Source organism: Nilaparvata lugens, chromosome 1 (genome assembly GCF_014356525.2).
Source record: "Nilaparvata lugens isolate BPH chromosome 1, ASM1435652v1, whole genome shotgun sequence".
NCBI classification, from domain to species: Eukaryota; Metazoa; Arthropoda; class Insecta; order Hemiptera; family Delphacidae; genus Nilaparvata; species Nilaparvata lugens.
Genome location: NC_052504.1, coordinates 84996869 through 85023031, shown reverse-complemented (window position 1 = coordinate 85023031; position 26163 = coordinate 84996869). Strand labels below are relative to the sequence as shown.

The window sequence follows — 26163 nt, the reverse complement described above, 5'->3', positions numbered from 1 at the left end:
GAACTAATAGGCATTACTAAGATAGGAGAGCCAATTGAATATTTAGTGAATTATGAACTAAATTCAAAGCTCTTTCTTATTTCATTTTATATTAATCTACTATTCAAAAAGTACTCAAGGTATTAAATTGTAATTTATATAAATGCTACAAAGAAATATTCTATTCTGATAACATCAATTTTATAATTATTCTTAAACGAAAATCCCAATTAAATGCTGTAAATCACCCCGAAGACTTCTGCTACTGTAAATATTGACAACAGGGTGATTTACAGCATTTGATGGGGTTTTTCGTTTAAGAATAATTATTAATTCATTAGCATTTGAATAATTGCAATATCTCAGTAATTTCTATCAATTTTATATTAGTCTGAATAAATCAGTACCGTTACAATAGAATTGAGAAGACTGTGAAAACTATGTTATCAAAAATATTTTTTGAACGAAAATCCATACATAAATTACTCTACATTAACCAAATTCAATATAATTTGACATCAGTGCAAGTATCCAACAATAGTAGGAATTGTGTTGAATACCCATGCTCAGCCAATTCATGACAAAAAGATTTGAAAATCAGCGATTTAAAACAATGCAAAGTCTAACAATTGTCATTGACACAATTTTGACTCGTGGTAAAATTTCAACTAGCCTAGAGTTCACATTTCTCAGATGATGTCAATAGTATGATAGGAGCTGATTTTTCCGGGAAAGTATACATAAGAGTAGTTTTATTGGCAAATAATCTTGAGCATTACTGAATGTGTAGACTAAAACGTATGGCATTACAAAGTTGTAATGCCGTACCATAATTCACAAGACAATGTAAGCCGGCATAGAAGCAGCACGTGTTAGCGTAAATAGAAGCTGAAATCTGGGACACGTGTGGCTTCAAGTATTACAGTACATGGAAGATATCCAGACGTCTGCTTCAATTTGAATTACAAAACGATTACATTTATTTATTTAAGCAAACAAATTCAGAATATGAAAAACGACTAAAACGGATTTTCAAATCATGCACATGCATTTTTTTATACAGCATATGTCGTCGTACAGCTCACAGTTTGACCACTGTTAAACAGAGAAAATTATTGCATAATTTCTTCATTCACATCCAGTAAGAGGTGCATTCAATTTTTTCGGCCAAACAACATCTTCAAAAGAATCCAATATTGCAGACTCCAGAGTCTAGACAATTTATTACATATTCTAAGTTTCAAAACACACATGGCTCAACAATTGAATAAATAATTTCTATCAGACATTTTATTGCCAACCATGACTCTAAAATAGACCTAAGTGATGACGTAAAGTGAAGGCAACGACTATTGACTGAAAACTCCATGTGCTCTAAGATTACATAATATTTTCAAAAACAATTAATCATATCCTTTATCATTTTTAGATTGAATCCAATTTGAAAAAAATGTTAGACAACTTAACTTTAGTTAAATTTACATTCACTTTTAGCTGTTATTAGTATTATTATTACTTTGGATATTTGTATTATTGAGTATGTCATGTAGTTTCATATGTTAATATCAAATGGGTTAGTTGAAATGCGACCTATGCATCGACGTTTGGATTATGTATCATCAGTTTTTCTATTGTTATTCATGTATTTTGAATAATGTACAACAGCAAGAGGATTTTCTCTCCTCATTCAACGGATTTTTTTTCTTCTTTCTCTTAAAGGGAGCACAATAGCCTATATCGATATATTAATGTCTTCTGACTGGTTAATGTTTAGTTGAATATAATGAATTATCCAAGGAATAGGCTACCATGACATATACTACAAATAATACTAAAAGCGTATTACATCAATATTTGCATTCAAACCACTATACGTAATAATATTAATTCAAGAATTTTTCAATTGCATTCCACCAGAAAACACAAGTTCATAAATATTTTACAGAAAGTTGCAAACATGTCAACATTTTCACAGATGTACACCAATGTACACAGCTCTAATCACGGACCACAGCTCAATAAATATGAAATATAAATATATTAAATATAAAACAATTCAAATATAAATATAAAAATATAAGGAAAAATGGAATATCGCTGGATATACCAAAAATTGAAGAATAAATAGGACAAATTGAATGCATTGGGATAGCAGAGCAAGTTTTACAATTTGCAAGCAGAAAGGCCATTCCTAATATTGTAAAAAGAGTATTCGGCAGAAACAAGACCGACCTATTGGATAGAAGCCAGGGTCAGAGTGCCAGCCTAACCCAACTCTCAACGCTCTACATCATCAGTACTTGCTGACGCATTTTACAAGTTGAGAAAATTCGTCCGACTTATATTTAGAAGTAAATCACACAAAAATTGACATGTTCAATGAAGATTGACAAGTTTGACATTTCCTGTGACTAACAAGAATTGTAACTTAGAATTTTCGTTTTTCACTTCGTAGCACTTTGATTCTAGATTTGGGAAAAGATCAAATTATAAAAAAATACATGAGTTAAAATGCTTAGAATGATTCAAGGCATCCTGCTTGAATTTTCGCTTTTCATCTCGTAGCAGTTTGGTTCAAAGATTTGGGAAAAGAAAAAATTACATGAGTTGAAATTCTGAGAATGATTCAAGACATCTTGCTTCAATTTTCGTTTTCACCTCGTAGTATTCTGGTTAAAGATTTGGGAAAAGATCAAATTAAAACATATATATAAGTAAATGAGTAAAGTCATGAGTAAATTAAATAACGAATTCAATATTGAATAGATAATAAAATATTACAATGAGTGTTACAGTATTCATTTATTTCGTGTGATTCAAAATTGTGGCGGTCAGGTTCAAGACCAAAATTAAGATTCAACTTTCAACGTTCAGAAATAATCATTTGTAGCTCACATTTTATTTTATTATGAGTTATGTTGTGGTATTTCCCCATAGTGAATAAACGCAAAGAAATGTTGTCATCCACTTTTTTCAATATGTTTAAAAAATAATATTAACATTTCTTTGTATTTATTCATTTGTAGTCCAATTAATTTTTGACAAATACTAAGTGTTGCAAAACATGATTTAATAACTTTATTGGATTATCTTTCTAAGTCTGAATATTGTAACAAGATGTTTCATATGAAAATTAATATCAACACACATAAATTAATTGGCTTCACTACTGTAATTATTACAGTTTGATTTGGGAGCTCAGTTTAACCATAATTATTATGTTCAATAAATTTTATCGACGGTCATAAATTACCCAGAATTCTGTAAAGATTGTCTGTGGACTACATGAGTGCACTCGTGGTGCACTACTGCATCTATTGAACGCAGCTGAAAGGGCACACCCAATAACGATTTTCATTTCTTTCTTATCAAATAATAAGCAACAAAACTCTTTCTTCTCCCAACAACTTCTCTTTCTACTGTTCTGCTATTACTTTTTTCACATTCTACTCTTCTAATTTTTCTCTCACTCCCTCTCATAAAGCACTCTAGCACTAAAATAAAGCACTCAATCAATTCCAATATTTTTTCGCTTCCTACTTTTAGATTTTCTCCATATCATGTAGTTTTCCACTTTTTTCTCATTCCTCTTCTATAATTTTACTTTCACTTATAATTCTTCTTTCTCAAAATTCCTGATTTCAAGCTCTTCCACTATTTCTCTTATTACTCCTATTATTTCCTTTCTTTTAGTTCTTATCCTGCCTCCTCCTTGTTTTCTTCATCTACTACTATTTCATAATCTATCTAACATATACTACTATTAGATTAGACTACTTCTATTACTACATGACTTACTCATTCACTTACATCACTTACACTACTATACGAGTTCATCTACTACTTCTATTAAACATCTACTGATCTACTAATCTATTAATTTCTCTTCTTCACTTTTTCCTCATCTTCAGCTTCTTCTTTCTCTTCAGCTGCTTATGAAGAACATATCTAACATAACTTCAACTTCTTCATTGTTGTACTACACGAATTCACAAATTAAATCATTGACATTCCACACTATTGTGATATCTCTCCTCCAAGTTATTATCCGTCCCTTTCTTCTTATTCACCTACTGTAATATCTCTCCGAGTCCTTTTCCTCTTCTTCCACACTTCCTCTCTTCTACTCCTTCTTCTTTTCCTCCATTTTACACTTCCTTTTCTTCCCTTTTCTCTTCTTTTTATTCTCATAAAAAGCGCGGCGCCAACCCAATAATTCCAGTTTAAACTAGTCCATTACTGATTGTGGTGAGATGTGGTGGGCTACTACTGTTGGTGAGACGTGTGAACGCTCTTAAGTCAGATTGCACTTGTCTGGCTTTGCTTCCCAAATTCTAAGAGAACAAAGTTCTCTTAATAAACAACTGCAATCGATATTGATGCCAAAACAGGTTAAGAATTCAAAAGTAAATTTAGCCTCATTTGAAAAATATTATTAATTCAAATTCTCCGAGAAATTTGACACTTGAGTTGGTTTACACTACCTATATAATGAAAAATACTATATTAATTAGTACCTATGAGTTTTACAATTACTTTGTAGATTCTAGAAAGTTCTGACGTATTAATAAAATTGTTATAAAGTATGGAGACTTGGCAAATTGCAATAGTGCACACTTATCTCTGTCAGATAAAAACGTGTAATATAAACATAGGTTACTAATAATATTCTGTCCAGTTTAGCGGTCGTAGTATGGCAATTAGCATCATAAACACAACTAAAAGAATGACATTTTAGATTAGCCTTATACTTTACATATGATATGATGTATTCAGCCTATCAGATAGCAGTTCTAGAACGCTACTGAATTTTATTTTTTAATCTAAGCTTGTAAATGAGATACCAACATTGATTGCTAAAAATATTACTGTTTTTAATTTTTCTACTTTGGCCTTTCTTTTTTAACCGATCTACTTTTTCAGTAAAGCTTTGGATGTTTTATTTGAATCATAAAACATGTAACTTGGGTTACATGCCAAGTAGTCCTCTTAGTTTGATAGAATTGACAGCATCTACTTCAACCACGGAGCTCCTACAATATCAGCTCTATCTGAGAATTTCATTTGAAATGTATGTCTTGATAAGTTTAATAAGCTCCCATTAATTACTAATGCAGCCCGCATCAACCTTAATTAAACTCAGTTTTGGGCTGTGTCTGTGTGTCCTCTTCCAATCATTTCAATGAATAGTTGTGGTATCAATGAATCAATATTGGAGGCGGTTGAATTTAATGGAGAGAGTATGCATGATTGAAGAACAATAACAAATACTGCATAAAGTATGTATATAAAAATCTGGTGTGGTACACTCACACAACTTTCCTTGCTCATTGAACTGTAAGCCTCATTCTTAAACGAGAATAATTTAGGGGAATAACATAATGACGATTGGCGGCAACATATTTGAAACTACGATCAGACTTCTGTATATGTGTATATATAATTGTTTTCAGAGTACTTTTTCCTTTGTGTAAATTGTGAAATTCGATGAATTTTTTAAAAGTCGTCAAACAGCTGTTCTACAGATGAAATATCTCGACTATGTGTTCTTTTTATGAACTGCTCTACCTATTTACCTCATGCACGAGAAGGAGTATACAAAGTCCATTTCTCAAGGATGGGGTGGACCCCCCATTAGTTTCCCAGAGAGGAGACTCATGCCAGTTGATAGAGCTGATAAATAACTATACAGGGTATAAATTTGAAAAAATCGGTCAAGTCATTTTTATGAAAATCGTGAAAAACATGGTTTTTTTAGTAATCATCCACCATTTTTCTCAAGAATATTACGGAGCTCCTGCAATTTTCCTAGAATTGAGACTCGTGTCAGTTCATAGGGCTTTTAAATAGCTATAAATTATTAGCTTTTAAATAGCTTTTATATGGTATAAATTTGATATTACGGAGCTCCTCGAACTTTCCCAGAAATGAGACTCATGTCAGTTGATAGGGCTTATAATGGTATTAATTTGAAGAAAATCGTTAGAGCCGTTTTCGAGAAAAACATGGTTTTTTAGTAATTATCCGCCATTTTTCCGCCATTTTGAATTGAATTTTATTGAATTTCTTATTGTCGGATCCTCATGGTATAAGGACCTTAAGTTTAAAATGTCAAGTCAATCGGTTGATTAGGAATGGAGTGATCGTGTTCACAGACATACACACATACACACACACACACACACACACACACACACACACACACACACACACACACACACACACACACACACACACACACACACACACAGACCAACACCCAAAAATCATGTTTTTGGACTCAGGGGACCTTGAAACGTATAGAAAACTTGAAATTTGGGTACCTTAATTTTTTTTTTGGAAAGCAATACTTTCCTTACCTATGGTAATAGGGCAAGGAAAGTATAAATGGATGGAATTAATTTGATGCTTCAATCGTATTTAGTTTAGAGCCGATTTTTAACTCGATGATAATCAAATGAATGGCTCACAACATACCGTAGCAAAAATCTACATTTTATAAAGCAACATTTATTAATATAAAATTGACAAAATATGTGTTTTTATTTATAAATATGCAGAATTGACAAAAACTTTTGGGTGTTTATTTCAATATCAGAACGATGGTATTGATAGTAAAATTCTAGTATAATTAAACAATGAAATATCACTTCTCCTTGAAATAATTCATCTATTCAATGAGTTCAATATTTTTCAAGTTCTTCTACAACTAGCAGTTCAGATAAGAGTGTTATCACTCTTTATTAGCGGGTTTATTGCGACAGCAGAAATCGAAAATTAAAATTAACGTCACTAAACAATAATATTCCTAAATAATATCAGAATACCAAAGATTCACTATTTATATTATAGAACCGTTCCATACTGAAATAGAAACACACTAATTTTATCAATTCTACATTTTATAAAGCAATTTATACATTAGCAACATTTATAAATGTATAATTGACAAAATATGTGTCTTTTTGATATGTATTAACATTATGATATGATATGATTACATATCATTGATATGTATTCAACAAATGGAAACACTAATTTTATCAATTCTACATTTTTTAAAGCAATTTATAAATTAGCAAAATATGTGTTTTTATTTATTGATATGTATTTAACAAAAACTTGAGGGTTTTTATTTCAATATCAGAATGATTGTGGTATTGGTAGTAAAACTGTATTATATACAATAAAAGAGCGCTTCTCAATTCGCTGTAGCCTCAGGTTACATATCTATTCCAAATTAGCAGCTGCTTCAAGATTTGGTAATAGCAGATTACGATAATACAGCACATCATCGATCAGTCTCATTATTGAAGGAATGTCATAGAATAGCTCAATCAATTATTTCCCTCCAACACAAGTTACTCTTTGGTGCATTATCTATTATGACTGTGATGCTAATTCATGAGCCTTAAAACTTCTCCGATTATGAGCCTGGGGTAATACTAGTGCATAATTCGGTTATGAATTATGTACTATATTCAATTTTAGTCATGGCTTCACAAAATTGAAATTAATGAGTTTAGCTACAATAAATGGAGTAAAGAGGCGACTACAAAGTTCTAATTATACGAATGTATTTAACCTGAACCAGATTACACCCATCAGACCAAAATAAACTATTGATTTCTTATTATAGTAAAACCAGAATCTCATTGACATTAGCCTAATGTAAATTCCAATATACAGTATTGATGGTTATTTAAACAATCAAGTAAATATAGTTAACAGGATGAAAGGAGAATAAACAAAAAATGTCTTGTAAAGATGGAGAAGCATTGAATAAGGAATGAGAAATATTGATAAGAGTCAGGAAAATGATTATCCTAGCAGCTTGAGATTTTAAAGTGAGTGAGGTTTGCTTAATCAACTTATACGTTTTGCTATTTTGGTCTGGTTTCAAGGGACACTTATTATATCGGAATTATTATAGATTTAATTATTTATTAGATTGAATAAGTGTCTTAGAAAGCATTCAATAACTTGATAAATAAATCTAATAAAACCATTAAATCTATAGGTTTAATAGTCCTTTCAATTTAATAATCGTCCTAGGAACCAGACTATAATCTATCAAAATACCATCAATAAATAATACTTTTTCAAGAGTGAAAATTAATATTTGCTATGTTTTTTACTATTACCATCCATGAACTTGATCTTAATCTTAACCCAAGAACGACCTGGATGAGAAATCTTTGAGAATCGGCTAGAGGGCAAGTCTGATTAAGATTCATGAAGCTAATAATGCATGCATGAAATCCAACAGTCGTAATACATCCAGATTTCAGCTGGCATATAGTAGATTGCAATAGATTACAAAAAACTCAACTTCTTTAAGAAAATTCAACAACGTATAAACTCACTAGTTTTATTTGCTATGATTTCTACCTTAAAGTAAAAGTTGAGAGAGAAGTATGGAAAGATATGATAAAATTATTCTTTAATTGAGTATTTTGATAGTGCTACTTGAATCACAGAGAGTAACTACTAACTAGTCGTGTTTGAAATAAGTGATTCTCTGTAATTAACTTAAATAAAACTATTATTAACACTGGTAGGTTGCACCAAAACAGTGAAAATATATTCCACGAAAACTAGAAAACTATTCTAAAAAAGTGGAAATCCATTCTAGAAAAAAGAAAACTTATTTCAATAGTGATGGAATTATGAACTTGATTTATTATGAACTCACCATTTGCTCATCAGTTCCGGCATTGATGTAATCAATCCCGGATTGCAATCCATGTAATTCAGCATACTCATCACCTGTAACATCATTTTCTCTCATAGTATACAACTTGCAATGTAAAACACTCAATCCAGATCTATAAAAACATGTAGGAAACTGAATTCTGGCCAAGAAACCAGCACACAAAAGCACATATTACGACTGAATAGTCGCTCAGAATCAAATCGCAGCATTCTACTAATGAACTGATAGGGATCACTAATGTAGTCAAATCCTGAATTTTCGATTCGAATGACAGGTGAATACAACAGGCACCAAGCGCCAACTGAATCAGAATGCACCATTATGAATGACAAGTAGTTAACACTTTTCAAGTAGATTGTAATATTGAAAATACACGCTTTTTCTTTATTTTCACAGAGATGAAACAGCAAATATGAAGTGCTCGTCTGTAGAATTATTGTGACTCGAGAATGGAATAATTACAGGCTGAAGAGTGAGTGCGATACGCTTGGTAACAACCTGATAACGAAATTCTTTCAAACCAGCTTCTATTCTACTTATTTTCTTTCATTAATGACAGAAGTGACCTCGGATAGCTAACCTTCAAACTCATCAAAGGTAGTCAGAAATGCATTAACATCTTCACAAATCACAAAACAAATAAGTGATACCTAGCCGACAATAACAAGTAAACTAGTCAAAATATTGTCGCTCAAGATAATTAGTTAATAGAGCATGACAACAAAATATTCAATTTCAATAGGTATAGAACAACTTTGACAGTTTGTGGAGAGGTGGATAATTTAATACAATAGTTGATTCTCGATTGGATCAATCAATTGATTAATTGAACAAGAAATTAGTGATTTGTAAAACAACAAGAACTGTACCACAATCAAAGTACCCAACAACAAAAGCCAGTCGCAAATGAATAAATATCAGACCAATGAACCTATAGTACGATAGATTGAGGATTCTAACCCCACCTTAGGTCTCAACTATAGGGGCATCTTACGCGCAGAATTCATTTTGAGCATCTTAGGAAGATGCATGGTCTCTTATGGGGAGCATCTATTTCACTCGTATAGTTTACTCCATAAGGTACAATGTATCCGGCTAATGAGCTTAAAAATTCAGCGGCTGAGAGACCCGTATAATTGGGGCCATTCACGCACAAATTAGATTACTTCAAATTTCAACTTCAAACCTCACGGACTTTTCATGAACTGGAAGAACAAACCTCACGGATCTTTCAGAAATTAAAAGAATATACCTCACGTTCCTTACTAGAACAAATCTCATCCACACCCTAGCAGATCAAACTCAAACTTTGATCCAGACCAGCCTCCAACCTACCCCCAAAATGATCTTCAATCTTATCTAACTTGAGAGCAAACTCAAATTCTGACTTTAATAAACCACAAAAATATGTTTCACTTCAACTCAATAATTTTTCTATTTGGCAATTCAAGTAGCCTGAATGTAATGTAATGAATTATATAAAACTATGAAATATTGACAATATACCTAATTTTCCAGGGCAACTTACACTTCTTTTTCCAAAAATTGATGTGCTATAATAGAAGGAAGATATGCTTCTAATTGAAGGCATCCTAATCCAATAAATCTTCTGGAACTATAAGCATTATTCAATCAACTGTATAACAACATAACTAAGTTATTTTTTATTTTCTATAAAAAACATCTAAAAATTGACTAAATGGTCTACAAATTCATAAGATAAGATTTGTTACAAAACAGACACGAAAATGTAAACAAAGGAAAAGAAAGCAAAGTCTCAAGATTCAAGCAGCTTAAATTTCAACAAGAAAATGTAAATCAAACGCAAATCTAATGCAACGTTGATAATGCAGATATGAACAGTGTTCGATAACAACTGAACATCAAGACGACTCGATTATGACAAACAACGAAATTATAATTTAACAAGAGTCTGAATGAAGTATGAATAAGGTGGTAGAACTGTGCCTAATTTAAAATACATCATTAAACAGACAATGGAATATGAAAAATACAGAGTGGCGCAGGGAAAAGGGGAATTTTAAGTTGTACAGTTCGTAACACTGTGGAGTTAGTAGATGTTCGAAAGTTTGCAAAATTGTTGTAGAACCGTTCATGGAAAATTTGACTGGTGTGAGACATGCAATTAGGGTGAGAGCAGTTGGAAAATGTATGATAGCTGCACAAAGAAAACGAAGGTAAGTCAATTATTTTCCGTAACATAGATTATAGATTCTATAAATGATTACAAACATAAAGTACCCTTTATTTAAAATATTTTAGAAGAACAACTAGATGTGGCCTTTGGCCATTTTCAAGTTCAAACGGCCAAAGGCCGAGACTAGTTGTTCATTCAAAATATTTTAAATAAAAGGTACTTTATGATTTTATATTGTGTTTTCAATAATTAAAAAAGTAGCCCATGCTATTGAAGTGATTTTATTGTATATAATATTTTATACTTTCTGCACCTTACACGTCCTACAACAATACATGAAATGAACATCTCTTCAAGCAAAACGTTTATGTGGACATCATCCGAAAAATAACGAAATTACTGTCATTCCACAAGATTTGCTACACTGTTTTTCCAGAGTTTCCATAACAGGCATAAGAGGCTGTGAACGCCGAATAGGAACACATCTTTCTGAAGCCATCTTAAAAAGTGAAATATGTTCTTTTGGCCATGTTGAATGAATGCTCATAAATGGGATAATAAATGTTGATACATGCCATTTCATCACTAATTTAAAAGTTTTATGAATTTATTTGTGTAAATTACATTATTTCAAAATTTTCCCATACCCTTGCAACTCCTTACAGGCTGTGAACACCGAATATGAGAACATCTTTTCGATGACATCTTAAAAAGTAAAGAGGCACTTTTGAACATTTTTATTCTAAGAAAAATGATAAAATGCATAAGTTATTTTATTATTGATCTACCAGTTTTATAAATTTATTCGTTAAAATGAAATTATCTTATTGAAAAAAATTATTATTTAATCGACAAGACAATATTCCTCAACGACTGAACATTAATCATTGAATAATTTGTATACGATAATTAAATATTTTCTACCGGTATGCATTTCTAAAATCTCCACTTTATGTGAAGATTAAGCACAACAAACATTTGTACTGCTCCTTTATTTTTCACAATGCTAATGGGGTGTACCATTACCATTCATCGAGTTAAAGTTCTTATCCTAAAGAGAAGTGTGAGGTTGAGCAAGTAGTTTTAAATAACATTTCAAATTTTTAGAGCTATAGGCCATTTTTTAGTGATAAATTAATATGATTGAGATTTTAGTGGAATTAAATATTAGGAAGGAAACATATAGAACCTGTTGTATGATTTGAATGCATTTCAGATGCACCTCAAAGTCACAATAACTTCAATGGAACTTAAGGAGACACTCTTACTCTAAAACTTCAAACAAGTTGCAGATTTTCATTGATAAAAACTTCAATTTATTCCACCTTAGCACACTTTCTTCACTCACAATACTAACGTACACTCTCAAAAGAGTTCTAGGAAAGTATTTCTAGTTTCTCCCACTACCACTCATATTAGAGATCCTGCTTAGCCAGAGTGAATAAGGAACACCATCAGGAGTTAGAGTGAGAGTGAGAAAAGAAATTCAATTCAGTGTAACTGTCATTCAAACATAATTTAAAAACAAAATGCTTTATTAGTGGGTAACCTTTCCGGTTAGTTTTATCATGACGGCATAATTCAGTAGGGAAAATATTGTGAAATTTGTTTTTTTTCGTGTAGACAACTGACTGACTGTCAAATGTAAGTTGGTAACGGACTGCGGTGGGCCAGTGGGATAAGATTTTATCTTTGAAAGACTGATGCCGGGACTGTCGTGGGTTCGAATCCCGCCAAGTGTATGGATTTATGAACATCCCTCATCTTCCGCCAAGTGTATGGATAATGGATTTATGAACATCCCTCGTCTCCCGCCAAGTGCATGGATTTATGAATATTCCTAATCTCATGACCTAGTTGATCATCTCAACATCAGTCGATTTTGTTTTTACTCAATTTATACATTTTAATGATGAGAATTATGATTGTATGAGATCTGGTTGAACTCTGTTTATTTTCCTTACATGTACTATTAGGTATAATTTTTACCATTATTTCTTTATTGTTCTTCTTTCCATATTTTGAGAAAGATATCCATATTAATAATGATAATAATTATCATTCAAAGATAGGCTATTTAGAAAAATTCTAAAATTATTTTGTAAAGAGTTATCTGTGAGCATTAATAGGCCTATTTATTTAAAATTAATAAAAATGAACACTCATGTGGGCATCATCCAGAAAACAGAAGTATAATATTATCAACTGAATAAATTAAAATGTAGGGTATAATATTCCTTTAATAACCCTTTTAATTCCTCTTTCTGCATCCATGACTAATGAACTGGATGTCAGGCGTCATAAAAGTAAGATGAGATGTCAGACTATACCAATATTATGATGTACTATATCATCATGCAATATTATCAATTCTGGTGCTTATATTGGTTTTGCACCATTAATGACAGCAGACGAAGGATATTTAATACATTTTATTATTATAATGAATTTTGAAATTACATGTTGTACAGCACATTCCATTTATTTTGAAATAATGCATACTTTTTGTCACACAAGAATAAAACAATAATTTTATACTTTCACAAGGCCATTGGTATGTAAGTTATACTAATATTTTAGAGTCACTCAGCATCAGAATACAAGTTTATATAAATTGTAAGACTCGTATTACATTGGACCACCAGTGAGTGGCTAAATGTCCAAGCGAGTCGTAGGGCATCAGTTCTCATTGCGCTCATTACAGAATATAGTAAGGTCACCAGATTCTGGCGGCCGGTTGGTGTCTCACTTAGGTCACCAGCCGACACCAACATTGATGTCCCAGCTTGCTTTACACACAGCCACCAATGGTTGCTCTCGGGTGTCCCACAGACGACCACAGCCTGGTGGCCTCCATAAGGTAGAGAGTTAGTGGGGAGGATATTTTTAATATTCTTTCCGAAGAATGGACATTGATATGTCTAAAGCTCCGCCAATTTATGTAGATGCATAACAATATAATTATTATCTATAGTTATTATATTACAAATTGCTTTTTCATATCATATACAGTTCAATAATTATTTTCTTAGTCTATATCATGTAAATTCATCTATAATTTTGCTGTATTGTAAGCTATTGTATATAAGTGTATAAGACAGTATATATTGTAATCTACATAAATAAAGTACTCAATCAATCAATCACCTCATGCAATACGAGTCTAAAACTACAAATTTCACTAATGATATGGTCAGATGAATCCTAAATGTTGCTATTAGCGAAACATTGCTTATCAATGAGAAGGAAAACTTAAATCTAGGAAAATAGTTCTAGAGTATTTTTTATTTCATAAAGTTGATTGACCATCATCATTGGGAATTTTTATGTTTTCAATAGATTGAGGGAGTTTTTATTTACAATTTGTGATGCACTCATTTGAGAACTTAAGGGGTGAACTGAAACAAGATTTACAATTTTGAGGAGAGAAAAGAAACGTGTTATGAAACAATTTAGGCTTATACCCTACAATTTAACACAGCATGTATGAGATTCAATCATGAAAAAATGGTAAGGATATACCTTCCAAGAGGTCTTACTATGTAATTTGCATATCCAATGATTGCTAAAGAAATTTCTAATGATTGTTGAGGAGTTACGGCTGGAATGATACATATAATCGAGGGACGTTCTGTCCCTGTCAGGGATATTTTCTGCCAAGAATGTTTCTAAAAGGAAGCTATGACACAGACTGTAAAATTCTTGGGATGTTCCAAAATAAGGTTGGAAGGCAAAGCTAGAAGCAGTGTTTAACAATCTTGGAAATCAATACAAATCAATTGACAAGTATATTGTTTACTTAAAATTTGGGAACCAATTCATAAGTTTCCTCAACCAATATTCAGCTCATCCCATCCATCACCATGGATGGGATCTCTCTCTTGGATGCCCTGGCGTATCAGCTGGCAACACTGTAATTATTAAGTTAGAGGTCTAGATTTGATTTTCAACTGGCAATTGTATAACTTAATGCATCTCAACCTGTATTGAAATGTCCACTTGCGTTTTAGTGTTTTCAACTTTGAGTGACCGGATGAAAGACCACCAACATCATAATTTTCAAGTATAGCCACTATATTATTATAGTAGGGTATAAAATATGTATAATTTTTGTCTAGATCTACTCACCCTGTAAAGGCTGCGCATCAGGTCCAGACGATTCTTTTCTTTTTGCATGACTATCAGAGTTTCTTCCGAACGAAACTCTACTGTAGTTGTTGCGCTGGAAGCCAAGTTTTAGGTTGGTTGGTGTAGCTGGCATTTTATTTTTAGTTCTATACCACTACAATAGTAACCCAACACCCCCAATAGTTTACTCAGGAGGACTAAACGTAGGAGCACAAGTGTCACAGCAAAAAACTATCAAATCTGAAGTACCAATATCAACAGTCACATATCTTTACAAAAATTATTCAACACTCACTTTGTCCAAATTGTCTGTTCTCAATCAGCAACAGAGCAAATGAATGTCAGCAGTAGCAGTGACAAGCAAAGTCAGCAGAAATCCATTTTCATCTCTCCGGTCTGTTGGAATGCAGCAATCGTCAGTCCCCTGGGTCAGGTTTCCTCCATCCGACCCGCGGCCTCTTCAGATCATCTTCACTTCGAGACGTAATGTAAGGATCGGCGCCGATTGATGCAATTGAAATCATAATGGGATACATTGATCTTAAGTAATATTTACTTCTTACGTTAATTGAAAGTATCCCTGTATCTATATTGTACTTGCTTTCAAGTTTCTTCTTTCAAACACCAGCACTTTTTGCACTGACGCAAATCGTCTTGAAAATTACAAATGTAGTTCCAAATTCCAATTTCAAACGAAAGTTCGGTTCGTAAAGAACAGTTCAGTAGCACTCAAAAACAAAACTCCCAACAGAAAATTCAACCAACACTTATAGGTTATTGCTAAAATTATTGATCCGCTTTTACAGTCTTGGAGCAATAAACAAACTTAATGAAATTTAACATGATATACTTTAAAATAGTCATTCTACACACAGAGGCAACACTATATCACAAAAATTAAGTATTATTGCGTGGATAAATTCCAAAAAGTTTATATCTTGAGTGTTTCATTCAATCTAGTACAGAACAGACTTTTCAATTTTATATTTTAAGCAATAAAAACGTTCATCAACGTAAAGAATCAGTATTGCTTATGAAGATCTAATAGTAGAACCTTCTACATACTACACCTTATAAAGTACCAAGTAGGTACAAAAGTGGTGTAATGTTTCTTGGAATTGCAGGTGCAGGAGCTAAGCCCGGTCTGAGGCTCTGAGCACGTTGATTAGCAGCCGATGCTTTGCAAAACAGCTAAAAATATGGTACTGTTTTACAAAATATATGGCGTTGTTACTCTGATGCAAATTTTGCTCATGGAGCGCTCCCAATTCAAAGAAATCCCTTGACAAATTTGCAACTTGTAAAACGATAGAATCACCGATTATGAATAGAATAATCTGAGTCTCACTCTAGACGGGCTGGAGATAAGTTCCGCTTGAACAAACAGAGAAGTGTGCAGCCTCTCTTGCTATACTTTTGCCACTGAATTCTTCTTCGTCTTTGGCCTGCAGAGAGCAGCACCAAGCAGGGTGACAAACCTAAATTAAAATAGAATTTGAAACAAACTAAAAATGATAAGTGCTTGCCATATCAATATTACTCTGACTCTAGTCGTTTCTTGATTCAATAATGAATAATTATGGAATAAATCAATCAAAAGTTATACGATAAACTCGAAAAATATAGTTGGGAACAGTGATGAGCGGGAAATTTCAAACCGAAAACGTTTAGAAGCCCGTATCAGTATTACTCATAAATTGATATATTTTCCGCCTACACGATAATCGTCTCGTTTTAGTCCCGATTTTATGAGGGGTTAAAATTGCATGGAGTCAAAAAAATTTTCAATAGTGTAGGCCGTGGCCGGCAGATATTTCACCCACCACTCGGTTAATAAATGAGCTTCTTGTGTACGGAAGTGTAGGTATATCTACAACACTTGAAGATAAATTTTCCAAATCTTGACCGATTTTGATACAAGATTTTATACCGTCATCACTGCCGTCATGACGAGCTAAGAATAATGAGCTGTAGTACGAGGAGGTCCGATCGTTGTGTCAAAAGTCAAAAGTTATGAGTGTTTAAAATTTTGATCCTTAAGGTGTCCTTATATACGCACCCCTCCACTGGGAAATACTGGAATATAGTGTATCTAACGCATGATTCTGATAGAATATGATCTTGGAATTGAAAGCTTGTATCATTGTGCAAAATTTCAATGTGAGGATAATGAAGTAGGTGATGATGGTTGAAGCTACAAGGAGCATTGTTATATAAGCTGTACCTGGTAATCGATATGGGATAGAGCGGTTTATATTGACTAAGGTTGTAGAGGACAGAATTACGCTCAGAGGAATTTTAATTTCATATTTAATTATTGATGACAATCGGAATATATTGTTGATTAAAAACTGAAATTCATCATAATGGATTTTTCTTGATATTCTACAAAGTTTTGAAAATTTGTAACTCAGTAGGCCTACTCAGTATGTACCGTACAAGGATATTTTGAATGAAAAAGTAATAATTACTCTTATTATTATCATTTATAATAATGTCCCAATATAAGCTAAAATTAGCTTAATGTGATAGCCACAAAATCTTAATAACAATTATGGATACCGGTATCTAAATTAATTCTATCAGTTCATACAATTTTCATTATCATTGTTATTACAGTATTACCGTATATATTTTGGAGATCTAAATAGATTTTCACGACTTATGTGATAAATATAAGATATTATTATTTTATGATTACTCTAATTTGTAAACTATCATGTAAGAAAAATTAATTATTATCAGTTATTGGTTCTAGACTTCTATCGCATGTGTATCCAAACAATATTTATTGAAAAATTAAAACTACAATATAATTATTTTGCATTTTTTCAAGCACCAATGTATAGTGGACAACTATTTTGTAAGCACTCTGAATATTTTTTGAAGGATAACACAATTATTATTATTATGTAAAACTAATACATAAATCGATTTTAAAACATCAAATTGACGGAAGTGTAGGTAGCCTATATCTACAACACTTGAAGATAAATTTTCCAAATCTTGACCGATTTTGATACAAGATTTTATACCGTCATCACTGCCGTCATGACGAGCTAAGAATAATGAGCTGTAGTACGAGGAGGTCCGATCGTTGTGTCAAAAGTCAAAAGTTATGAGTGTTTAAAATTTTGATCCTTAAGGTGTCCTTATATACGCACCCCTCCACTGGGAAATACTGGAATATAGTGTATCTAACGCATGATTCTGATAGAATATGATCTTGGAATTGAAAGCTTGTATCATTGTGCAAAATTTCAATGTGAGGATAATGAAGTAGGTGATGATGGTTGAAGCTACAAGGAGCATTGTTATAAGCTGTACCTGGTAATCAATATGGGATAGAGCGGTTTATATTGACTAAGGTTGTAGAGGACAGAATTACGCTCAGAGGAATTTTAATTTCATATTTAATTATTGATGACAATCGGAATATATTGTTGATTAAAAACTGAAATTCATCATAATGGATTTTTCTTGATATTCTACAAAGTTTTGAAAATTTGTAACTCAGTAGGCCTACTCAGTATGTACCGTACAAGGATATTTTGAATGAAAAAGTAATAATTACTCTTATTATTATCATTTATAATAATGTCCCAATATAAGCTAAAATTAGCTTAATGTGATAGCCACAAAATCTTAATAACAATTATGGATACCGGTATCTAAATTAATTCTATCAGTTCATACAATTTTCATTATCATTGTTATTACAGTATTACCGTATATATTTTGGAGATCTAAATAGATTTTCACGACTTATGTGATAAATATAAGATATTATTATTTTATGATTACTCTAATTTGTAAACTATCATGTAAGAAAAATTAATTATTATCAGTTATTGGTTCTAGACTTCTATCGCATGTGTATCCAAACAATATTTATTGAATACTTAAAACAATTCACACCATGGTTGTAATAATTTTATTTATTTTAGTTTCTACTTAAGAATGCATCGCAATAGAATTTCGCCTTTATGTGAAATATTCATCAGGTCATCATTTTAAAATGTGAAACATTTTCTTCTTGTCACTCTGTACATATTTAAATGACTGAAAAAAAATTTTAAGGTGAAGATTGGCGTACTCATTTGATGGAATCAGAATAAAACATCTCTGTTCAAAAAAATATCTCAATGAAGAACCAGGATTGGAATACAACAGTCTCTAGTAAGAATACGGAATTTTGGATTGTAGGCTATAGTGCAAACATACTGTACACTATAACTTGAATGATATACTTGTCAGTCTTACCAGCAGGAATGGTAACATTATTCACTTGCAAATCCTCATTCAAGGCTCTCCCAATGATAGGAAGAGCTGGAAACAATCTTAGTGTCTCTTTGATCACCATTTCGAGATAATTCATTTTTTGAAGGTCCTCAAATGACGGACAATCATTTTCTCTCCACTGCTCAAATATTGAATCAAGCTCTTCTTGTACCTGAACAATTTAAATATCTTTAGAATGAATATTAAAATAAAAATTGAAAGAGTGGAAATATTGAAAGAATTTATTGAAATTGAAATAACTATTATGAATTAAGAATTATATTAAAACGATTGGTTAAAATAAAATATGCAAGTGGCAATTTGTATGAAAATGTATTTTTTTCATTGATCTATTGATCTGTAGATAATCTGTTTTCTTTCTTTGCTGATTTTAATACTATGATAGCAAGCATTGCATTTATAAACCATATTCATCCATGAACAATTAGATTGCGGTTCATTTATTATCAAATTATTGGGCGAAACCTCACCTGGAATTGAACTTCATCAAAAACCAATAGGTCATTGTTTCCAAATGATCAAATATATAACACCACTGCTCTATTAGAATTCAAACACTCATAATTCTATCCACAGAGCATTTAGATGACGAATAATACCGTTTTTATATAATTCTACAAAATTGAAAACTTTGATATTAATTTATGGATACCGTATTTGGATATATGATAAACTGTGACACTAGATTTGATATTTACACATTTATATTAGATGTAGAAGAGTCTTTAGAAAATTAACATAATAGAATAGATTGTAGAAAAGTTACCGTATTCGTTTTTCGTTGAAAACAAATACTAATAAATAAGTTATGCAGAGTATGATTATTGAAGATACTAGATTATACCTTCAGTTGGATATTTTGATGATATGCCAACATAATTAACGCAAAACTATTGACAGTTGCCGTTGTTTCTTGTCCAGCTAGAATCAGTGTTATGATTTCATCCTTCAATTCTGTGTCGCTCAGGCCATGCTCGCTCCAACATGTGAGCATCATATCAAGAAATGCTGTTGATCTGGACTCACTTCTCACGGTCACTCCTGACTTATTCACGCCTGAAAAATATCAATCCTACCAATCATTATACATTTTTCCAAGAATATTCTTTGTTAATAAAATTGAATCATTTTATTCAAAACAATAATTTTTAAGCGTGATTGTTATTCGAAAATATCAAATAGGTACCGATACCTACAATAGATTTAATTTTTATAATTTAAATATTATAGAGCACGTTGGTGATCAAGGTAACGATATATTCCTCAGAATCAAAATTATCTATAGGGGACCTAAGTAAGTAAACAAATTGCTTCTTTACTCAAAATAATTACCCAACTACACGTCGTGTAAGATACATAAAAAAAGTGTTAAGAAATAATGCAGACAAGGGACAGGTGAAAACAGATGAATGAATTCAAGTAAATGATTTAAATATTCACCCACCATACTTATCTCTCTTCAAGTGCAGTATTTCATTTGTGAAATATTTCATGCGGTCTGCTGCGTTGTCATGTATTTCCCTGTATCGGCTCACGTTAAACATGAGGTCCAACATAATCCATGGATTTGTCATTCTGGTGTGCCAGACCTGAAATGAAATAAAATTTTGAAAATATTTGAAGATAGAAAATGAATAAAAACGTTTGATAAACCAAGGTATCAAGTTAACGAGCTTTAAATTATTGATAATGCTCAAATTTTAAAAGATTGAATTAATCAAACGCTCAATTTTCCAGTGCAAAAGCAAAAGTACCGTATGACAATTTACCTTTAGAATTGAGTAGAAATCTTGCAGGAATGTATTGTTATCGGAGTCTTGAGCGAATATATTTATTCCCATCGCTGTGTTACAGATTGAATCGAGAGTGCATAAACCAACCGCTGAAAAAATGTTCACTTGCTCTTTGTCCTTGGTCTGCAATTAAACATAAAATTTATTTATTTCTGTAATCAATAACTAGATTTTATGAATATATTTTTTCTCCTCTATAATGTAAAACTCGAAAAAAATATTTTTCTGTTATCATAAGACCTACCTACACATTATGCAGTACTACAACTATACTGGTACCTATCTTATTATAGCTTTCTTCTATATAATATTGTTTCTAATAATCAGTTTCCCGCCAGTTTTATCATCCTTGAAATTGGATAAATTTATATGGAGAAATAGTTATCAACCAAAATTGCTCGTAGTATAGTTTAGATGAATGATAAAAAAAATTAAATTGGTACCAGCAAGAAAAAGAGTACCGTAGCCTACTGTAAGGAAAACGCTGGTGAGAATATTTCGCTTCATTCAAAATTTCTACTTCAATTCAGTAACTTTCTTATAATGAATAAATATTCTATTCACAATCAATTCAGAAGCTGTCACATAGTATTATTACTATGTATTACATATACGGTAGTACCTAAATCACATAATAATTTAAAAACTATATAATTGACTAGAACAGGAATGAACCATACATTGATGATGTAGGGTTTAGGTGTATATTCATGCTAAGTTGCTCATTATTTATTTTTACAAATAATCTATCTTCCAATTTCCTTACACAACGTACTTATTACTTGAAGTAAAGAAAGTGAAAATACTTAGGCTACTAGGAAGTATTGAATACTACTCGCACACTCAATATAAGACAATTATACACCAAGAGTACTCTTGAAAGACAATACAGGCATATATTTTTATAATATAATGTATTTTTTACTATTGAAAAAATTGCTCACCTTATTTGCTAGTTTTGTAGCCTGTTTGTAAAATATCGGAACAAAGTCTTTCAAGATATTGAAGTGTAAAGTGGGGGTGATTATTTTCCTGTGACGCCTCCAAACAGCAAAATCATCGGCTGTGAACAGGCCTTGGCCCATCAACCGCTTCATCATTGCATAATGGCCGGATTTCTTAAATATTTTAACATTGCCCAACACCACTTCTATGTCTTTCGGTTTTGTGAGAATAACGCACAACTCATTCAGTAGCCAAATTCTGCAGGGTTCTCCTTCATGACTGAAATCGTGATTTTTATAAATCAAAACTAAAGAAATATTCTATTCTCTAAATTGATGTAATAATTTAAATTTTATCACTAGTCAAAGGTGTATTCTATTTTTTGTGGAATTTTCCTATCATTTCTACCACCTTATAATACCGTACTATCAGTGCGTTTGTTTCGCAAAGATTGAGGTGTTACTGTAAAATTATATACCATATTCTATAATTTTCTCTCATATCAATTATTTAATCTGGAATCCAATGTGGTAGCTTATTATGTAATGGTTGATGCTTATAATTAACATTTAAATAAAATGTTAACGCATCATTAAAAACATCTATTACAATAAAGTTTAAAAATAACATTAAAAAGTCTACAATTCTTCATGGATGAAAATAACTCCTCAATTACAAAACATGCAAATCCATGAAATATCCGGAGCTCTAGAGTTGAATATTCCAGAATTGATCTGTTTATCTGTAGGGAACAGTTCATTATACAACACCAATGGACTTTTCAACCTCATTCCACAGAACTTGGTAATATTGAAAATCAAGGTAGGTAGTAAAACTTGAAAGTATTTATTGACAATTAGATACTACATAACACGTTTATTCAGTAGAGTCCTTCATTGTTGCACATGGTAGTGATTATTTATAGAATTAATTAATTACATTGACTATGAACTTTATGAACCCAAAACCTCCAACAAGTCCTGGAAAAACATGTTATTTCTTTGTTTCCATTTATGAAATTTGGAGGAAATGTGAATTTCAGTGTTTGAATCAAAGCCCTTCACATTTTTAGATTTTTCCTATTCTCTCTCATCAACCAAATAATCTCATTATAAATAAAAATATAAATCTGAGTACCCTTTTAAAATTATTTCGTCACATGTTTCGGCTACTAATATGCCATATTCAAAAGTAGCTCTAAAGAAAAATACAATAACCTCATTCTATGAGAACATTAAAAATGTTTAAGGCAAACATATTTTGAAATATTTCTTGGATTTTGAAAAATTTCGAATGTCAATATTGACTTTAACGTTTCTCATGGCTGAAAAGCTATGTATAATTTTGATAAGATATGATGTAGGGTATTTTTCTAGTACGGTATTTCCTGTTGAAATGTGGAATTTGTGCAAGACTGAAACTTCTCCAAGAGTAAATCATGATGAGAATTATTATATTTTTCGAATACAGTAGGCTATTAAACTGAAATTCAATGCAGGCTATATTTGTACCCTAATTCAATGTTGTTTTCCATCACAAACTGCTTATTATTTAATCAATTTTTGCTATTAAAAAGAACGACTGCCGTGTAGCAGTCAGATTATCATGTAGTATCCATTATCATGATTAGCAGGTATGGGAAATTACAAAATCTTTTTGAAAATGTTAATCAGCTATCCCACTTACCTATTCACAAAGTTCATCAGAAATCCTAGTAGGCCTACATGAGGTCCATCTTTAGGCATCTGATTCATCAAGCCAAAAGCCAGATTCCAAACACCGATTCCTGGTATTCTATTGCCTAGCTGGATGAATTTGTAGTAAGTTTTCCATAAAAGTAGAAGAACAGTGAACAGCAATGCAACAACTAGACTTGCTCGGACGGATGAAATATTATCTACTGTTGTGAACATTTTCTGAAACTAACAAAAGGAAATGAGTAGATTTATTGTATAGGAATCTTCAAATTAGCTATAAAATAAGTAATTTGAGATAAATTAGATTCAATATTTTATAATTTAAGATATTATTTATATTAGGATATTCATAATTATTATTCACAACCTAGCATTAATTTTGCGATTATTTTATTGTATCAATATTCCCCTTGCAAAGATCAATTTTTAATCGATTAAATTATACCATAGAAATGGAAATCATGCAAATTATATCAAGTCATAGATAGATTGGGTAAGAACAGTTTTTAAATAACAGTTTTTATGAATTCGAATTGTATTTTTAGGGCTGATTGAATGTTTTAATTACAAAAAATTAATATTATTATTACGGCACCCTTATTAGAACCCTAATTATTACCGTAAGTATATTTTATTTCAGACACGACTAGATTCGCCGTAACTGAAATAAAATATAATAATGGTAGGGGATTATAGTTATTCTCTGTAATTAATTTATGAATCAGCCTATACGAATATAAATAATGTCATTTCAGTGGTAGTAGGTCTAGTTTTCTATAAATGCATGAAAAGATAGTTCTTATTATAATTTTTTATGCTATTGTTACCGGTAGCCAAAATTATGAAGTAAGTACCTATATTCATAACCATATTGAATTTAATGTTTTGAATGTACGGTAGCCTATTATAATTATAAATTATTTATCATTTTTCAAAAACAAACCATTCTTATCACATGGGATAGGGATAGAGGAAATTTTCAAAATATCATTTCATTTCATCATGAGCAAACGAGAATGGAAATTCGCAAATTTATTGTACAGCGTTCATTGGTGATCGATTTGAATAAATTAATAATATATAAATTTATGATGGAAATGAAATAAGATATTCATTTATAATAAAAAGTATTTATTTATGATAAATAAATCTGATTTAGATAGAAAATAAAATATGAACGAACCAGGTCATATATGTATATTAGCCTACCGGTAACATAAATTAGGATAATATTAATAGTGATTAAATAACTTACAGAAACGTAACTGTAAATGTATCCAGCAGCTCATCAACACCAAAAATGATACAACAGTAGGCCTACGGTACTGACCTCACATCACAAATCTTGGCATGGATCTTTCAGTGTTGTATTGATAGTAGCCTACTATTGTTAACATTGAATATATTCTGGAACCATCAATCGACATTCGATAAGCAAGCATGATCAGAATGCTCATTAGTTATTTCGGCGAGAGATTCTTCCTCCTTTGACTCATACACACAAGAGCATGACAGCCATACTAATTTTTTTACTGCCAGAATACAGAGTCTTTTATAGTAACATAATATATAGTTTTAAAATACAATGTATTCGGTAATGCCTACATTGGTTTGAATTATACAATTGTCATAAAATTTCATTCGAGTAAGTTCTGTGTGGTTTTTCTTCTACATGGGTACTGATAAGAAATTGCTTAGGCCTATATAGGCTTCAAATAAAAACGTATCAAAAAGTAAGTTGAGAATTTCAATAAAATACAAAATTTTATAATAAAAAGCTTTGAATTTCAACATAACATATAAAAATCTCCAATTACTTGAACTTAACAAATCATTTTTTTATTCATCTGCTATCAATATAATAATAAAGAAAGCTCTTTGTGTACTTACCTCCATTAAAATCATTTAACAATAGAGGATTATTTTATCATGATATACAAGCAAATCGCAGATCGGGTTAGGCGTTCTAACTCTCTGATATATAGCACTGCCTGTAGGTCTTGGGTTGGAATCCCGCCAGTAGACATGAATGTTTAATCATCTCATTCCATTAGGTTTATCCACCCTCAAGCAAACAGCTTAGGCGGGGACCATATGGGGGCGTCATCTGCAATAAAAAATCAATATGACTATATTGAAATGAAAACAATACGGTAATAAATTTGTTCATTTGATCTCCAACCATAAAGATTTTTAACCAATTATTCAGAAATTTTCACCAGAACTGTGGCTTTGCCACTTTCACCTACGGTATAGCAATATTCACTAGGTACCGTAAAGTCATTGAGAAATGTGATTGAAACATAAGTTGGGAGTTATATTGTCACTAATATGACTGTGTTTTGACTAAATGTTCATTGTTCATCTAAAGCTTATTTGATGCTTCTATTACTGTAGGCCTATATATAAGTGAGCAATTTCTGTATGTACGTCTGACGTGCCTCA

The 26163-nt window shown here is 31.5% G+C and overlaps 2 protein-coding genes across 4 annotated transcripts in view; both read right to left on the bottom strand.

Annotated features, from left to right (window-relative positions):
* LOC111064211 (probable cation-transporting ATPase 13A3) overlaps positions 1-16405 on the bottom strand; it is a 70578-nt gene extending 54173 nt beyond the window's left edge. The window contains exons 1-2 of the mRNA XM_039419302.1: positions 14982-16405; positions 8675-8748 (exon numbers count right to left, since the gene is read on the bottom strand). Coding sequence (XP_039275236.1) covers positions 8675-8748; positions 14982-15114 — 207 coding nt within the window. The 5' untranslated portion in view covers positions 15115-16405. The remainder of the gene's footprint in view (positions 1-8674; positions 8749-14981) is intronic.
* Positions 16406-19055: 2650 nt separating this feature from the next.
* Positions 19056-25820, bottom strand: LOC111050897 (cytochrome P450 4V2). Of its 3 annotated transcripts, XM_039419284.1 has the most exons (8): positions 25609-25753; positions 24974-25125; positions 23708-23943; positions 22021-22300; positions 21053-21199; positions 20728-20872; positions 20128-20339; positions 19062-19434 (listed from the first exon to the last, which is right to left on the bottom strand). In XM_039419284.1, exons 3-8 carry the CDS (start codon positions 23932-23934, stop codon positions 19189-19191), a joined length of 1257 nt encoding a protein of 418 aa, XP_039275218.1. In that variant the 5' UTR covers positions 23935-23943; positions 24974-25125; positions 25609-25753; the 3' UTR covers positions 19062-19188. The 3 variants fall into 3 exon arrangements, with proteins under 3 accessions (XP_039275212.1, XP_039275218.1, XP_039275225.1); XM_039419278.1 differs by lacking the exon at positions 24974-25125 and having other exon boundaries at positions 19056-19434; positions 25609-25820; XM_039419291.1 differs by lacking the exon at positions 25609-25753 and having other exon boundaries at positions 24974-25250.
* Between the last annotated feature and the right edge of the window lie 343 nt (positions 25821-26163).

Bases quoted from the DNA above. Each gene is read 5' to 3' on its own strand.
- LOC111050897 (XM_039419278.1), bottom strand. The intron at 22,301-23,707 runs GTAAGTGGGATA...TCACGATTTCAG, and splicing joins CTGATGAACTTTGTGAATAG to TCATGAAGGAGAACCCTGCA. The intron at 21,200-22,020 runs GTGAGCAATTTT...GTTTAATTGCAG, and splicing joins CTACAAAACTAGCAAATAAG to ACCAAGGACAAAGAGCAAGT.